Source organism: Oncorhynchus mykiss, chromosome 6, assembly GCF_057628025.1.
Source record: "Oncorhynchus mykiss isolate SJ-2025 chromosome 6, ASM5762802v1, whole genome shotgun sequence".
Lineage (NCBI taxonomy): Eukaryota > Metazoa > Chordata > Actinopteri > Salmoniformes > Salmonidae > Oncorhynchus > Oncorhynchus mykiss.
The window spans coordinates 51,647,915-51,666,310 of NC_143027.1; the positions used below are offsets into that span (position 1 = coordinate 51,647,915).

Below are 18,396 nucleotides of genomic sequence, written 5' to 3' on the forward strand. Positions count from 1 at the left end.
TCGAATTCCCCGCATATATATGTAAACATTATAATGCATGAGTTTTCCATATGGGGAAACTATTAGTGTGTATAAGATACTACTGTAAAAAGCTGTATGAGCTATGGAATAGCAGTTTCCTGCACTTTGTAACACAGTGATGCAGCATTACTCACCAACAGCTTTTTTCTTTGTTTCTTTCTTTCAGAAACTCTGACTGCAACCTTTTTTCGTAAGGTAAGAGAGTTATAAATACATGTGTGAATGACAGAGAGAGAGAGCGCGCGAGAGAGAGAAACTACAGTAAACTATTGCGCTCGTGAGACGTCAACCAACGCCCACGTTACCTAATTTTGCATGTCACAAAATTTGGATCTGATGAACGCACGTCCCAATGGAAAAAGCTACAATGGAAAAGCATCCTATGCATCCAGTGTACTTGCCTAAGAGAAAAAGTTACCAGGCAGGACAATTCATTCGTTCAAGGCGACCTATATGCTGCTCCTTGATCTGCGCGGTGAAGTATGGGGGTTGTGCAGCTTTGTGAGCAAAAAGCCTTCAGCGCACGGAGGGCAATATAACGTGACGCAAGACTACTTTTTGATTGAGTACCCAGTGAATCATCAATGCAGTAATTCCAGATTGACTGTACAAACATAATAGAATTCATAAACATTTACCGGTCCGACGCTTTGGTGAGGTGGCTACCTTGGAGCTTTCATGTTCGTGAACTGCTGCTGTGCTGTGCTCCTGATTGAGCTCTCACCTTAAGTAGCCTAGGGTCTATACTTGGGTCTAGTGACCTCTCGTGGACGTTTGGAGCCTTTCCATATTGTAGATGTCACAACCAACGCCTCGACCACGCAAAATGGTAAACTGCATCATCTGGATATATGTGCAACAAAAGTTCAACATTCACTTTCTGATACCATTTCTGTAAAGCAGCCTACGCATACAATTTGATAGATACGTTCGATGAATCCAACAGAAGCACTGCCTCTGCAACGCAATGCAGCAAGGCAAAGGCAGCATTCCATTGGAAATGAATGTACTTCTGGTGTACCAAAACGCAAGAACACTGTCGGCGTGATCAAGGTGTAAGTGGAGTATGGGTGCATCCCAAAAATATCTCCTTTCTCCTGAAGTGTGCACCAGGTAAGTACTTTCCACAAATCTAAACACATTGGATTGGTGGAGGCAATTTGTGTTGTGTTGTCTGTCACAAGTTAGGGGTGGTTAGGACGACGAGCACGCAGATGAGCTTCCCTGAGACGGTTTCTGACAGTTTGTGCAGAAATGTTTCGGTTGTGCAAAGTTTCATCAGCTGTCCCTGTAGCTGGTCTCAGACAATTCTGCAGGTGAAGAAGCCGGATGTGGTGGTTCTGGGCTGGAATGGTCAAACGTGGTCTGCGGTTGAGGTCAGTTGGACGTATTGCCAAATTCTCTAAAACAACGTTGGAGGCAGCTTATGGTAGAGAAAGGAACATTCAATTATCTGGCAACAGCTCTGGTGGACATTCCTGTAGGCAGCATGCAAATTTCACGCTCCCTCAAAACTTGAGAAATCTATGGCATTATGTTGTGTGACCAAACTGCACATTTTAGCTTCATGATATGCCACACCTGTCAGGTGGTTGGATTATTTTGGCAAAGGATAAATGCTCACTATCAGGGATGTAAGCAAATTTGTGCACAACAATTTTGAGAAATATGCTTTTTGTTCGTGTGGAACATTTCTGGGATCTTTCATTTCAGTTTATGAAACTCTTTAAATTATGTGTTTATATTTTTTGTTCAGTGTACTTCCATTACTGATTTCCCCCTCTCTCTTTCTCTCTCTTACGAATGTACACAGATAGGACCATTCACACATTTCAGTCACTCAGCCATATCCAGTGGACATGATGCTATAAAGGTCCTGCACTACCACCTCCTACAACATCCTGATGAGAAGCATTAACGCTAGCCCCATGACTGTAAGTCTGCATATCTCTCTAACCCTGCTGTACCCTACTGTGCTGAGACAATATGACTCTAGAACAGTTTTACAGTATTTTACTAATTGAATGCTCAACTGTGATTATTCTCTCTCTCAATTCAATTCAAAGGGGCTTTATTGGCATGGGAAACACATCTTAACATTGCCAAAGCAAGTGGAATAAACAATCACAAATTAACATTTAACTCTCCCTTTATCTCTTTCTCTCCCTCTCTTTCTCTCTCTGTCTTGACAATCCTCACAGTTCACTCACAGATGATACAGTTGAAGTCGGACGCTTACATACACCTTAGCCAACTAGATTTAAACTCAGTTTTTCCACAATCCCTGACATTTCATCCTAGTAAAAATTCCCTGTCTTAGGTCAATTAGGCTTTAATTTAAGAATGTGAATTGTCAGAATAATAGTAGAGAATGATTTATTTCAGCTTTAATTTATTTTATCACATTCCCATTGGATCAGAAGTTTACATACACTCAATTAGTATTTGGTAGCATTGCCTTTAAATTGTTTAACTTGGGTCAAACAGCCTTCCACAAGCTTCCCACAATAAGTTGGGTGAATTTGCCACCATGATGCTGCCACCCCCGTGCTTCACGGTTGGGATGGTGTCTTCGGCTTGCAAGCCTTCCCCTTTTTCCTCCAAACATAACAATGGTCAATATGGCCAAACAGTTATATTTTTGTCTGGCTTTTTTATGGCGGGTTTGGAGCCGTGGCTTCTTCCTTGCTGAGCGGCCTTTCAGGTTCTGTCGATGTAGGACTCGTTTTACTGTGGATATAGATACTTTTGTACCTGTTTCCTCCAGTATCTTCACAAGGTCCTTTGCTGTTGTTCTGGGATTGATTTGCGCTTTTCACACTAATGTACTTTCATCTCTAGGAGACAGAACGCGTATGCTTTCTGAGCGGTATGATGGCTGCGTGCCATGGTGTTTATACTTGCGTACTATTGTTTGTGCAAATGAACATGGTACCTTCAGGCGTTTGGAAATTGCTCCCAAGGATGAACCAGACTTGTGGAGGTCCACAATTTTATTTCTGAGGTCTTGGCTGATTTATTTGGATTTTCCCATGATGTCAAGCAAAGAGGCATTGTGTTTGAAGGTAGGCCTTGCAATACATCCACAGATACACCTCCAATTGACTCAAATTATGTCAATTAGCCTATCAAAAGCTTCTGAAGGCATTAAATCATTTTCTGGAATTTTCCAAGCTGTTTAAAGGCACAGTCAACTTAGTGTATGTAAACTTCTGACCCACTGGAATTGTGATACAGTAAATTATAAGTGAAATAATCTGTCTGTAAACAATTGTTTGAAAAATTACTTGTGTCATGCACAAAGTAGATGTCCTAACCGACTTGCCAAAACTATAGTTTGTTAACAAGAAATTTGTGGAGTGAAACGAAAAAACAAGTTTTAATGACTCCAACCAGAGTGTATGTAAACTTCCGACTTCAAACCTATGCATCTGTTCGCCACAGTTGAGTAAAAAGAAAATGGTAGGGGTGTGGATCAGAAAACCAGTCAGTATCTCTTGTGACAACCATGCAGCGTGACACATCTCCTTCGCATGGACTTGATCATGATTGTGGAATGTTGTCCCACTCTTTAATGGCTGTGTGAAGTTTCTTGATATTATGCGGGAACTGGAACACACTGCCTTACACGTTGATCCAGAGCATCCCAAACATGTTCAACGGGTGACATGTCTGGTGAGTATGCAGGCTATGGAAGAACTGGGACATTATCAGCCTACAGGAATTTCCTTGCTACATGGGGCCTTGCATTATCAAGCTGAAACATGAGGTGATGGCGGCGGATAAATAGCACGACAATGGGCCTCAGAATCTCGTCACGGTACCCATGTGCTTTCAAATTGCCATTGATACAATGCAATTGTGTTCGTTGTCCATAGCGTTGAAAAACTAGTTTTAATGACTCCAACCTTAGTGCATGTAAACTTCTGACTTCAACTGTATGTAGGCTGGTTGATGGCATCTGCAGGCCTGTTTGAGGGACAACTGGACAGAACATATCAGAATTATTGTACTTCAGCTGAGATCCTCCTCTCCTTGCCTGTCCTTTAAGAAAATACCCTTCTTTACACTTCCTATTAGGCATGATGCTATCAAAGTGTGTGTCCATTTCTCTCATGTCGTTTGGTATTATCTCTCTTTCTGTCCAGGATACATCAGAGGAAGTTGTCTTGCTGTTGGCACCAATTCCATCCTACTAAACTTTGTTCTCTCTTGTTCAACTGCCCATTGTTTAAATTTGCTTCAAATATGTTTTTTTTACTGAAGGGTGACAGATGACACTTGTATGGAGGGCTGTGGGTGTGGGGGAGAGAATGGATGTAGATGGGTTTGGTTGAAGAAACTCCCTCTCCCCTACCTCCCTTCCTTCTCTTGATAGGGAATAAAAGTGAATGTTATTGCTGCATTGCTGCACTGTGACCCCAAATCAAATATTTTATGAGTCACAAGCTAAGACAAAAACACACACATATATATATTACTTTCTTTACACATCTATTCACTACTGGCCAAATGCAGTCACCAATCTCTTCAGACAGCATTTCCAGTTTTTAGGCCTGTTTAAAAAATCTAAGGTAAACCAGTTTATATTTGCCATAATAATAATATTTGGGAATCAAACCCACCTGCCTGGCATTACAAGCACCATGATCTACCAACTGAACAACAATGGACCACTTTGGATTAAGCTTACAAAATGTGATAGACTGTATTATTATGCTTATGTATGTGATGGTACTGTAGGTACAATGAGGAATCGAATATTCTTCAATCTGTCATGGGTTGAAGTTACCATTATTAATCCTGTGCCAAGTCTCATATATGGCTGAATTGTAGTGTATTTAAAGAATATGCCTTGTGTTGTACAAGTCTTATACGCTAGATGGCAGTAACGTGCTACCACCTTCAAATAGGTCTGTAAGAGTTTTTCTATTCGCCCTTCAAGTTCTGAGCAAATGTCCAAATTAATGAATTCTCTGAATTTGCATTGCGAATGTTGCTTTTATAGATACTAGATATGACTGGTTGTGATCCAGTCACATATGGAACATGTGACATGCAAAGTTCAATTGGGTAATGTTGAGCCCCCAACTCCTGTCTGTCACTCGCCCCATTAATAACTTACGGTAAACATATACAGTGGTGACCCGTCATTTTGAGCCACACATTTTTAGCAAAATAAATGCTGTTTTTTTTGGGGGGGGGTGGGTGCTTTCCTGTTTTGCATGTTATTGTGGCTTTAACATGTCACATATCAGATTGCAAACAATGTCAAAATTAATATATATATATGTAATTGTGTTAACTTGTGTTGCAGCACTTTTCCATGCCACATTTTTTGCATTCAGATCACAGTATGCATGGTAGCTTGTGTCAAATATAGTGGGGTGCCCTAAAACAGCCAAAATTAAGCTCTCTTTCAAGTTGCGTGACTCAGTGAGTCAGTGATTCCACAGTTTGTTTGAACGAATCTTAAGAAGCATATTTGCTATTTTGTTTGTCTCCTGTATTTTCTTTTAGGGTGGGTTGGGTTAGGGCTTTGCTGCATTGTCATGTATGTTTGTTCATCCTGTTTATTAAAAATAAATGTATACTTTCCCGCAAATATCTCATTGAATTTGTCCAAGAATATTCATCTTTAATTTTGACCTAATGTTGCTCATTCATTATACTGTTTTAGGGCCAGATTCAAACCGTAACGCTGAAGTTCCACGCTATAGTATGATTGAAATGTAATGGCAATGTTCTCTGTTCGTGGAGACTGCATTCATGGTAAAACGTGCATATGTCAGCTCAATTGAAAATTACCATTACAAATCAAGCTCGCTATAGCGCTGAACTTCAGCGATACGGATTGAATTGAGTCCTTAACCTTTTAGGAAGTGATGACATTATTTGTTGTAATTGCTCCTGATAACGGCATTCTCTGGTTTAGTGCATGCTGTCACATCAGTCCCAAGCTGTTGCAGTTGTCAGGAGACGCATGTGTTGTCTTTCAGTTCATAAAATTAAAGATCCTTCTAGATCTCCTTAGGAGTTTATTCAGTGCTGTCTCAAATACAAAAATAGCCATCTCTCCATCAGACTCTAACATGAAGACATTCAACAAAGAGAAAAAACTTTAATTCATCATCATTCAGAAATGATTCCAAACAAACACACAGAAGAGATTCAAACATATCTGTTTACAAGGTTATTTATACACCAGTATTCACAACATGAAACACAAGTAGTGCTATGGTTTTAAACAAAATAGTTACTAGTATCTTTATCCACACAATCTCCAGGTAATGAACTTGCCTTGCAAGTAGCTCAGTGGGCTAACACAGTATTGAGTCACACAGACTACCTGGGTTCAATACCCTGGTAGTTACATAGTTTAATGTGCATCTTGGCTGTGTGCCTACTGTACCTACTAAAGGCTCTAGGAGAGATGAGTAAGATTGCTGAGAAAAGAGAGAAGGAGATACTGGAGAAATTAAAGCACACAAGACAATTGACAAAACATGTTAAAAAATATAGCCAAAAGATGAATTAATACTAATCTCAGATATGAAACATTTCACCTCAACAAGAACACACCCTGTCAAATTCACAAGAGAAATAAAACAGCAATAATTGAGCGATAGATATTGACTATTGCTCTGATTGTTTTTCCTATTTATAAAATATTTTTCCCATTACCTTCAAGATTTGCACTTTCTTTCAAATCTATACTACTTCAAATCTATACTACACAGACTACCTGGGTTCAATACCCTGGTAGTTACATAGTTTAATGTGCATCTTGGCTGTGTGCCTACTGTACCTACTAAAGGCTCTAGGAGAGATGAGTAAGATTGCTGAGAAAAGAGAGAAGGAGATACTGGAGAAATTAAAGCACACAAGACAATTGACAAAACATGTTAAAAAATATAGCCAAAAGATGAATTAATACTAATCTCAGATATGAAACATTTCACCTCAACAAGAACACACCCTGTCAAATTCACAAGAGAAATAAAACAGCAATAATTGAGCGATAGATATTGACTATTGCTCTGATTGTTTTTCCTATTTATAAAATATTTTTCCCATTACCTTCAAGATTTGCACTTTCTTTCAAATCTATACTACTGAAGCAACTACAGTTCTTCCTCTCACTCCTGTCTCTTTCATCACTGAGTCAGCGAATGTCCTGATACAGCTATAGCCACCACCCTCATCGGGGAGAGTCCAGAGAGATTGGCTATTTATTCCATTAAAAGTGTAGCTATCACTGTTCTAGCTTTATAAAATTTGATTTCTATTAAATCCATGGGTACTTATGATCACATATCTTGCATAGGGATGTTCTGGTGCTTGGCTAGCTATGCTTGGCGAAGTCGGCCACCTCCAGGGCCATGCTGACTTTCAGGCTGCCTGGCTGCTCCATGCCCAGGACAGGGTGGCATGGCTGGGTGAAGCAGTGGGCGAGGGTCCCGAGCAGCTGGCCGCGCTGGGTGTTATAGAAGGACAGACGGCCTTGCTTGTAGTCTAGCAGTGTGCCAATATGAGAGGGCACCTCCCCCACGAACACATCTGACTGAACACTGCCGTGGAGCAGCTCAAACCGACAACTAGAGAAAGATGTGAGGGAATAAGAGAGAGGGAGTGAGGAAAAAAAACATTGAGATAATGCTAACTGACAGTGAAATTAGCTTAACGCAGCACTGTTTTAGTACCATATCAGTAGAGGTTGCATTAAAAAAAACGCAGCAACAATGGTTTTCGATGGGGGTAGTACGTAGTGGGAGGGCCATTGTGATGCTCTGTTTTTCCATCAGAAAAGTTGCGTTTCCGTCAAACAATTGAAAACGTAGAACACTGTTTTTACCTAATCACTTCTCCTCACCACTACGCCCTCAGAGCAGGCATATCGCTGGTTCAACACGTACCTGTGTTTTAGTTTCAATGTGATTGCAATGTCAAAATGGGCTCCATTTCACCTTACAAAAACAATGTTTTAATACTGGGCAGGGCCATACTTGCGAAAATTAGAAACAGTTTAACTTTAAGGAACAATCAGCAGTTTAAACAATAACAATGAGTTCTCCACACCACTGTTGGGCAAATTATAAATGTGTTACCTTTATTTTACCAGGGAAGACATATTGAGACCTAGGTCTCCTTTTCAAATGAGCCCTGCACAATACAACACATAAATACACTATATACAGTACCAGTCAAAAGTTTGGACACACCTACTAATTGAAGGGTTTATCTTTATTTTGACTATTTTCTACATTGTAGAATAGTGAAGACATCAAAACTATGACATAACACATTTAATTATGTAGTAACCGAAAAAGTGCTAAACAAATCAAAATATATGTTATATTTGAGATTTTTCAAAGTAGCCACCCTTTGCCTTGATGACAGCTTTGCACACTCTTGGCATTCTCTCAACCAGCTTCATGAGGTAGTCACCTGGAATTTAAATTAACAGGTATGCATTGTTAAAAGTTAATTTGTGGAATTTCTTTCCTTCTTAATGTGTTTGAGCAGATCAGTTGTGTTGTGACAAGGTAGGGGTGGTATACAGAAGATATCCCTATTTGGTAAAAGACCAAGTCCATATTATGGCAAGAACAGCTCAAATAAGCAAAGAGGACTGACCGTCCATCATTACTTTAAAGACATGAAGCTCAGTCAATCTGGACATTTTCAAAGAACTTTGAAGGTTTCTTCAAGTGCAGTTGAAAAAAACATCAAGTACTATGATGAAACTGGCTCTCACGAGAACCACCACAGGGAAGGAAGAACCAGATTTACATCTGCTGTAGAGGATAAGCTCATTAGAGTTACCAGCCTCATAAATCAGGAATTAACTGCACCTTAGATTGCAGCCCAAATAAATGCATCACAGAGTTCATGGAACACACACAATCTCAACATCAACTGTTCAGAGAATCAGGCCTTCATGGTCAAATTGCTGCAAGGAAAACACTACTAAAAGGACACCAATAAGAAGTGACTTGCTTGGGCCAAGAAACACGAGCAATGGTCATTAGATCCGGGGGATTCTGTCCTTTGGTGTGATAAGTCCAAATTTGAAATTTTTGGTTCCAACCACCATGTCTTTGTGAGACACAGAGTAGGTGAACGGATGATCTCCGCATGTGTGGTTCCCAGCTTGAAGCATGGAGGAGGTGTGGTGGTGCTTTGCTGATGACACTGTCTGTGATTTATTTAGAATATACGGCACACTTAACCAGCATGGCTACCACAGCATTCTGCAGTGATACGCGGTCGCATCTGGTTTGCACTTAGTGGGACTATCATTTGTTTTTCAACAGGACAATGACTCAAAACACACCTCCAGGCTGTGTAAGGGCTATTTGACCAAGAAGGAGAGTGGTGGAGGGCTGCATTATATGACTTGGCCATCACAATCACCCAACCTCAAAAAAATTGAGATGGTTTGGGATGAGTTAGACTGCAGAGTAAAGGAAAAGCAGTCAACAAGTGCTTAGCATATGTGTGAACACCTTCAAGACTGTTGGAAAAGCATTCCAGGTGACTACCTCATTAAGCTGGTTGAAAGAATGCCAAGAGTGTGCAAAGCTGTCATCAAGGCAAAGGATGGTTACCTTGAAGAATATAAAATATAAAATATATTTTGATTTACAATGGAAAGCATAGGGGCATATCCAAATCCAGCTCACAGATTACAATTCCTATGGCTTCCACTAGATGTCAAAAGTCTTTGTTCAAGGTTTCAGGCTTGTTTCTTCCAAAACGATGAAGGATTATGAGTTTTAATACGGGTACTTAGAGTTGGAAATCAGTCTGTGTGCGCATCTGCTAATATTTTACTATTGAACATACTTCTTTCCATATGAAATATTATAGTTTAACTACATTTTAGGGTACCTGAGGAAAACATAGAAACGTATTTTCACTTGTTTTAACAAGATTTAGCGATAGCTTTTTGGATTCTTTTCTCTGCATGTTGAACGACTGGATTACTCAAAATCGATGGCTCCAACTAAACTGACTTTTTGGGATATAAAGAAGGATTTTATCTAACAAGTGTGATGAAAACCTACTCCAGAGCGCTCAGAACCTCAGACTGGGGCAAAGGTTCACCTTCCAACAGGACAACGTCCCGAAGCACACAGCCAAGACAATGCAGGAATGGCCTCGGGACAAGTCTCCAAATGTCCTTGAGTGGCCCAGCCAGAGCCCAGACCTGAATCCGATCAAACATCTCTTGCGAGACCTGAGATAAGAATGGGAGACACGGGCCTCCAGAGTGTTGCAGCAGTCTAAGGCACTGCATCACAGCCAACCGTGACCAGGAGACCCATGAGTCAGCACACAATTGACCAAGCATTGTCCAGGTTAGGGGAGGGTTTTCCTTTTTCCATCATGCTCTGACTACTTGTGGCGGGCCGGGTGCCTGCAAGCTGACTTTGGTCGCCAGCTGGACGGTGTTTCCTCCGAACACATTGGTGCTTCCGGGTTAAGCGAGCAGTGTGTCAAGAAGCAGTGTGGCTTGGCAGGGTAGTGTTTCGGAGGACCCATGACTCTCGACCTTCACCTCTCCTGAGTCCATACGGGAGTTGCAGCGATGGGACAAGACGTTTAATTACCAATTGGATCTCACAAAATTGGGGTAAAAATAATGAAAGAAACTTCTCAAATACAGGTGTGCCAAGCTTGTAGCATCATACCCATGAATACTCAATGCTGTAATCGCTGCCAAAGGTGCTTGGGCCAAATCAAGGCCAGACTAAATCTGAACCAAAAATGACGCCTATGATTGGTTCAGATCTGGTCCTGACCAGAAATCGAATTCTGTGGATGAGATTCCCTAAAAACAAGCCACTTCGCTATAGCTATGACTTCTTCATAGCAGGTTAGGAGACTTAGGGCTAGGTGTCCCACTATCGGAGCACCTGTCGACATCTTCCGGTGAAACTGGAGGGCGCACAATTCAAATAAATAATCATACAAATTATGGATATTAAACATTTGGGTACATACTAGTGATGCCAGTCGGGAAGGTTGGCGCGGGCAACGATCGGTTGAAGAGCATGCATTTAGTTTTACTAGCATTTAAGAGCAGTTAGAGGCCACGGAATGAGTGTTGTATGGCATTGAAGCTCGTCTGGAGGTTTGTTAGCACAGTGTCCAAAGGGCCAGAGGTATACAGAATGGTGTCGTCTGCATAGAGGTGGATCAAAGAATCACCCGCAGCGAGAGCGACGTCATTGTATATATACAGAGAATAGAGTCGGCCTGAGAATTTAACCCTGTGGCACCCCCATAGACTGCCAGAGGTCCGGACAATAGACCTTCCAATTTGACACACGGAACTCTATCAGAGAAGTAGTTGTTGAACCAGGCGAGGCAATCATTTGAGAAACCAAGGCTGTTGAGTCTGCCAATAAGAATGTGATGATTGACAGAGTTTAAAGCCTTGGCCAGGTCGATGAATATGGCTACACAGTAATGTCTTTTATCGATGGCGGTTATGATATCGTTTAGGACCTTGAGCGCGGCTGAGGTGCACCCATGACCAGCTCGGAAACCAGATTGCATAGCGGAGAAGGTACGGTGGGATTCTAAATGGTCGGTGATCTGTTTGTTAACTTGGCTTTTGAAGACTTTAGAAAGGTAGGGCAGGATAGATATATGTTTGTAACAGTTTGGGTCTAGAGAGTCTCCCCCTTTGAAGAGGGGGATGACCGCGGCAGCTTCCCAATCTTTAGGGATCCCAGACGATACAAAAGAGGTTGAACCGGCTAGTAATAGGGGTTGTAACAAATGCAGCACAGCTCCAAACCCGCCAACCTCTGTCCAGTGTCTGTTCTTTTGCCCATCTTAGTCTTTTATTTTTATTGGCCAGTCTGAGATATGGCTTTGTCTTTGCAACTCTGCCCAGAAGGCCAAGTGTTGTTTCCTACCTTCACCACCTGGGGGTGACCCATCAGGAAGTCCAGAACCCAGTTGCACAGGGCAGGATTCAGACCCAGGTCATGTTAACACGTTTAAATGTCTTACTCACATCGGCCACGGAGAAGGAGACAGGCCACGGCGGTGGCACGGTGTTATCCTCAAAGCGGGTGAAGGCGTTTAGCTAGTCCGGAAGCAAGACGTATAGGCGATGTGGCTTGTTGTTTTCCTTTTATAGTCCGTGATCGTCTTTTGACCCTGCCGTTGAATTGTGACTTCACCTTCTCTATACTGATGTTTTGCCTGTTTGATTGCATTGCGGAGTGAATAACTGTTTGTATTCTGCCATATTCTCAGTCACCTTGCCATGGTTAAATGCGGTGGTTTGCGTTTTCAGATTTGCGCAAATGCTGCCATCTGTCCACGGTTTCTGGTTAGGGTAGGTTTTAATAGTCAGAGGGTATGACATCTCCTATACACTTCCTGATAAACTCAGTCACTGTTTCAGTGTATTAATTTAAATAATTTTTGCAAGCGACCTAGAACATATCCCAGTTCACGTCATCAAAACAATCCTGAAGCGTTGAATTCCGATTGGTCAGACCAGCGTTGAAAAGTACGAAGCACGGGTACTTCCAGTTTGAGTTTCTGCCTATAGGAAGGGAGCCGCAAAATGGAGTCGTGGTCAGATTTGCCAAACGGAGGGCAGAGGAGGGCCTTGTAAGCATCCCAGAAGCTTGAAGAGCAGTGGTTGAATGTTTTACCCGTGTGAGTACAAAAATCGATATGTTGGTAGAACTTCAGCAGCCTCGTCCTCAAAATCCCCAGCCACAATAAATGCAGCCTCAGGATATGTGGTTTCCAGTCCAGTGAAGTTCTTTGAGGGCTGTTGTGGTATCGGCTTGAGGGGGGATATAAACGCTATGACCGAGGAGAATTCTCTTGGGAGATAATACGGTCGTAATTTTTTTGTGAAATATTTCAGGTTGGGTGAACAAAAGGACATGAGTTCATGTATTACAATTACACCATTGTTAATCATGAAACACACACCTCCGCCTTTCTGCTTCCCGGAGAGATATTTATTCCTGTTGTCGTAGCTGAATCCGAATTAGTTTGGTAACATTGATATATAAAATATGTTTTATTTATTTTCATAATATGCTTATGGGGGAAAAAGTCACTTGGGGCCCAGAGAGGGGAGAGGTCAGGATCGTCTTCATATGTGAATATCTGTTAAACCATGTGAAGGGCTACACAATGTCTGTACTCCAGTCATTCCCTCCTTTTCCCATTGGGGGGAGGAGTACGGCAGAGTCTGGAACCATTGTATGTCCGCTCTGATGTTGAAATGTATCTTTCATAGTATATGACCTAGAGGCTCACTCCTCTCAGGGAACTTGTCCAGGGGTGGGTTGTATTTGAGATGGGAGTATCTAGAGTTGACAATTGATATATGCCATTGGATGAGGTAATGTTTTGGTAATAGGAAGTACCAAGAACGAGAAGTAGAACCTCGTCTTAGAGATCAAACTGAACAATAATTTATAGCTAATGCTATCTGGCTATGGGATACTCCTCTTTCAAGGAAAAGGCCCTTTGTGAAGTTTATACTGTGGTTTGTCATTGTGAGTTGAGAGGGGTGTATCTTGGCTATAAAAGATGAAGTATTCTTTTGTAAGCACTCTCAGAATTCATTTATAGACACTGAATTGATCTGAGAGCCAAAGGGCTATGGTGAAGCTCATATTATTAAAAGATGAAGTTTAGAGTATAACGCTGACTTGTGTGTGGTTTGTAAACTCTCCTTTCACTTAGTAATACAGGAAATGACCACGTCTCTGTCTTCGCGATGAACTGAGAATCCCTCTGGCTGGACCGATTTCATTCCAGAGCGCCATGTTTCTGTGAAACAAAGTATGTTACAGGCCCTGATGTCTCTTTGGAAAGAAATCCTTGCCCTGAACTCGTCAACTTTGTTATCCAAAGACTGAATATTAGCCAGTAATATACTCAGAAGCGGTGAGTGGTGTGCAAATCGAACCAGCAGGCCGCTCCAAGTGCCTCTCCTCTCCTCAATGTTTTGGCTCGGCCTGTGGAATGAGTTCAATTGCACTGGGGAGAGTGAACAAAGGATCTGCTCCAGGGAAGTGTATTCCTGGTCGCAATGCTGGTAGTTCTGGTAGGTTACCGCCACTCTGATATCCAACAGTTCTTCCTGGCTGTATGTAATGGCACAACATTTCCTGAGATAATAATGTAAAAAATACATAAAAAAACAAAATACCGCTAGTTGCGAGGCCGCCATGTCCATCGGCGCCAGACATGCATGTAATTATGTAAGTCTTGGTGGGGCAAACAAACAAAAAAATGGGATGCATGCCAGCAAAGCCACTACACAACACTAAACAATAAATTGATTGCACTATAACGGTCACAAACGGTGCCCACAAACTGTTAGGGCCTGCATAAAGCTGTCCCAACAACTTACCACTGCTACACCTGGCTATCAGTGGAGCCTTGTCTAGAAGCAAAACAGTTCATTCAGCCTCATTTACTGCCTTTAAAAAACATAGCTGATATGGCTGACTTGTTTGAACAAATGTCGTTTCTACTGACAATTTGAAATCAAAAAAACTTTTGATTTCACACAAATGTAACATTCTGTCATAAAGAGAGCGTTCTACTTAATTATAAAAACAATTTTTTCCATTCAAATAAACTCAACCTTAATTTACATTGTGACATACTTCGGCACAAATGTTTTGGACATGACTGACTTTATGACTACTGTATATAGCCTGTCTTTTTACTGTCATTTTATTTCTTTACCTACCTATTGTTCACCTAATACCTTATTTGCACTATTGGTTGGAGCCGGTAAGTAAGCATTTCACTGTAAGGCTACACCTGTTGTATTCAGCGCACGTGACAAATAAACTTTGATTTGATATTGCTTGAGGGGGTGTAGCCCTGGGCCCTTTACCGTCTTGCAAAGTCTTAACCTTGTAGGCCTTACCATCACACAGGAATTTGCGTTGGAATTTGCCCTTACGGAAGAAGAATTAATGCCAACAAATAGAATAGGGTTTCTCGCAGCTTCGCTGCTTGAACCCCTAATAGAAAAGGCTGTTGGGAAAGAGGATAGATAAGAGATTGGATATAAATAAAGGAATAGATACCTGTAGGGTGTAGGGACACAATGCAGACACCAGGAAGTGTTGTTCTCCCCCAGTAGACTGTCCCTATTGGCTGTCTCATATGCCACTCCCACCCGGTATGCAGAACTTCTGGTCACATCGGTCTCCCAGTAGTGATGCCCCCTCATGGGTAACAACTCACCCAGGACAGATGGACATCTAGGGGTAAAAAAAAAACATACACACACACACACACACACACACACACACACACACACACACTTAGCATCTAATTTATCCAGAGACCTGGCAAAATGTCAGCCAAGTAAAAGCATAAACCTTGCATCAAACATTATATTACAGAGCAGCACACACATCACACAGACAGAAGATACCTGAGCAATACAAAACTCACTCATTAACCACATCCCCTCTCTCTGTGTATGTGTCCTGGGGGTAGTACAGGGTGGTCTGGTCCTCAGACAGTTTCAGGACAGGGTGAGCCGAAGCCTTCAACAGGTGGAACCTAGTTCCTGGATACAGTGTACAGAGGTCAGTGTGTGTGGGTGTGTGTATGTTAGTGTATGTGCGCGCGGGTCTCGCTCTCACCCCTGGTAGATATGAGAGCAGCTTCGCTCTGTTCGCTGGCTCCAGCCTTGTTGACAGCTTTGATGTAGAAGAGGTAGTTCTCATTGGGATGCAGTAGTACCCTCTGTTGTCTGCCCTGGATACCTGAGATAGACCTACACACATCCATGCACCCACCACACACACACGAGGAATAATCATTGCTTGACATCTTTGAATGATGACATGATAGCAGTTTGTAAATGTTAATGAAGGTTACGTATGCAACCACGTTAATGTGAGCTATATGGATCACTCCAATATATTGGTATCACTGCGCGGAGGAAGGATACATCCGAGGTGAGGATTAACAGACTTACTCCCGTGTACACCTGTGTCACGGCTGGGGTCTGCCCCAATATACAGACCCCATGGCCGCGACACGTTCTCTACATCATTTGAGGCTCCTCTAGCACCGTAGAGGTTTGGAGTGATCCATATAGCAAAAACAACCATGGTTACATAACTAACCTTCATTATGTATCACTATATTGGATCACTCTAATATATTGGTATACCCGTACCAGATTAGTCAGTGCTAGAGGGACCTGGCCAGCCAGCGGCAAAGCCCCAGCGCGGGACCGAGACGCAGGGGCCATCAATGTGGAAGGCGAAGCAACGCCCAGGACCACTGAACCAACTGCAGAGGGAGGTGCCACATTTACCGGATAGTACCTCGCAAAGGAAGCCCAGCTGGCCGCAGCACAGATATTTGCGAGGGGCACTCCTCTCAGTAGAGCCCAGGACGCAGCCACACCTCATGCTGAATGTGCCACCTCTGTAGTTCTCACTGACCTTGTCCGCTCCACATAGGCAGCCAGTGCCCTCACAGGGCACAACATGCCGGAGGGAGGCCCAGACTCCCCTGCCACTGCCGGGGGGAGGTCATAAGCAGACAGGATAAAAAGGGATGTTCACATGTCTGCCTGACAGAACCTTCTAGAGGAATGAAGGGTTGGGGCGGAGTCCCTCAGTCCACTCTGATGATTGATGTAAGCCACCACTGTGTTGTTGGCTGTTCTCACCAGGACATGTCTTCAGATGTGGAAGGAAAGACTACAGGGCAAGCAATACAGCTCGGAGCTGTAGTGTATTGATGTGCCTGCCACTCTAAGTGGGTAGCCAACAGCCGCTGGCCGACCTGGCCTTGGGGCTGCCGACAGAACCTTGGGGAGGGATGAAGGGTTGGGGCGGAGAGATACACTCCTCTCCCCAGAGTCCATCCAGTAGCACTCAGAACTCACCAAAAGAGCATGGAGCTCACCCAGCCTCTTCATGGAAGTTATCGCTATCAAGAAAACCACCTTCATAGAGAGGTGTTTCAGGGAGGCAGGCTTCAACGGTTCGAAAGGCAGCTTTGCCAAAGCTATCAAGACCACATCCAGATCCCAGCTCGCCATTGAGCGGGTCAAAGCTGGACGCAGGCAACGAACAAACCCCCTTCATAAACCTGGAGACCAAGTGATGGCGCCCCACTGGCCTGTCCATCCATCCCGCATGGCAGGAAGATATAGCGGCCAAATACCCTCTTAGTGTAGAGGCTGCCAAGCCCTCATCCAAGCAAGACTGCAGGTATTGGAGGACATACTGCACCCCAAATGACTCAGGCACAACCTCAATACCAGTGCACCAAGAGCAGAACAATCGCCAGCGCAACTGTTATGCCGCGGTTGTAACCAGCGCCCTTGTGCTCTGCATGGTGTTCATTACACACTCCTGTAATCCTAAAATGCACCATTGGTGCCATTCAGTGGCCAAGCCACAGACTGAGGTGGTGCGGCCTCGCATGCCAAAGAGTTCCCCCGACATGAGACAGCAGATCCGGTCTCAGGGGAAGTTGCTAAGGTGTCCCAGACAACAGGAACACGATAAGGCTGAACCAGGGTCGTCTGGGCCAGTATGGGGCCACCAGAAGCAGACGATGCTCTGCTATCCTGGTCCTGTCCAGCATAGCCTGGATCAGGGGAAAAGGGGGGAATGCCCAATCGTGAGCCAGAGTATCCAAGCCCAGAGGCCCTGGTGGCTCCGACATGGAGTACAACAGGTGTCAGTGTGCATTGTCCAGAAAGGGAAACAGGTTCACCTGCACCCTACCGAACTTGTCCCATAGGTGCTGCACCACCTGGGGATGTAGGCTCCAGTCCCAAGGTGGCAGGCCCTCCTTTGAGATCATATCCGCTGCCACATTTAGGATGCCAGGTACATGCGCTGCGCGTAGAGATGCTAGACGTCCCTGAGCCCAGAGAAGGAAGTCCTGTGCCATAATATGGAGGCGCTGGGACCTCAGTCCACTCTGATGGTTGATATAAGCCACCACTGTGGTGTTTGTTCTCACCAGGACATGTCTTCAGATGTGGAAGGAAAGACTACAGGGCCAGCAATACAGCTGTAGTGTATTGATGTGCCTGCCACTCTAAGGGGGTAGCCAACCGCCGCTGGCCGATCTGGCCTTGGTCAGGTCCCAGGGGAATAAACAACAAGGCTGCTGTCAGCAAGCCCAACAGGCGTTGGCCGGTTTGGGCAGATAGCAACCACCCCTGTCGAAAGGGGTCCAGGCAAAATAAGATAGCCTGAACCCTTCTGGTGGGCAGGCATGCTCTCATGAGAACTGAGTCCAGTTCCATGACAATAAAGGCCACTCTCTGGGTGGACATCAGATGATTCTTCTTGTCATGTATAATAGTGC

General features: G+C 43.4%; 1 protein-coding gene and 1 long non-coding RNA gene across 2 annotated transcripts in view; both read right to left on the reverse strand.

The window, feature by feature from the left end:
* The window catches only part of LOC149982915 (uncharacterized), a 31,855-nt gene extending 31,120 nt beyond the window's left edge, over positions 1 to 735 (reverse strand). The window contains exon 1 of the long non-coding RNA XR_016496749.1: positions 660 to 735. This is a non-coding gene — a long non-coding RNA (uncharacterized LOC149982915). The remainder of the gene's footprint in view (positions 1 to 659) is intronic.
* Positions 736 to 7,088: 6,353 nt separating this feature from the next.
* cmya5 (cardiomyopathy associated 5) overlaps positions 7,089 to 18,396 on the reverse strand; it is a 59,956-nt gene continuing 48,648 nt past the window's right edge. Inside the window, exons 10-13 of the mRNA XM_090238178.1 lie at positions 15,693 to 15,826; positions 15,499 to 15,616; positions 15,126 to 15,302; positions 7,089 to 7,619 (exon numbers count right to left, since the gene is read on the reverse strand). Coding sequence (XP_090094304.1) covers positions 7,367 to 7,619; positions 15,126 to 15,302; positions 15,499 to 15,616; positions 15,693 to 15,826 — 682 coding nt within the window. The 3' untranslated portion in view covers positions 7,089 to 7,366. The remainder of the gene's footprint in view (positions 7,620 to 15,125; positions 15,303 to 15,498; positions 15,617 to 15,692; positions 15,827 to 18,396) is intronic.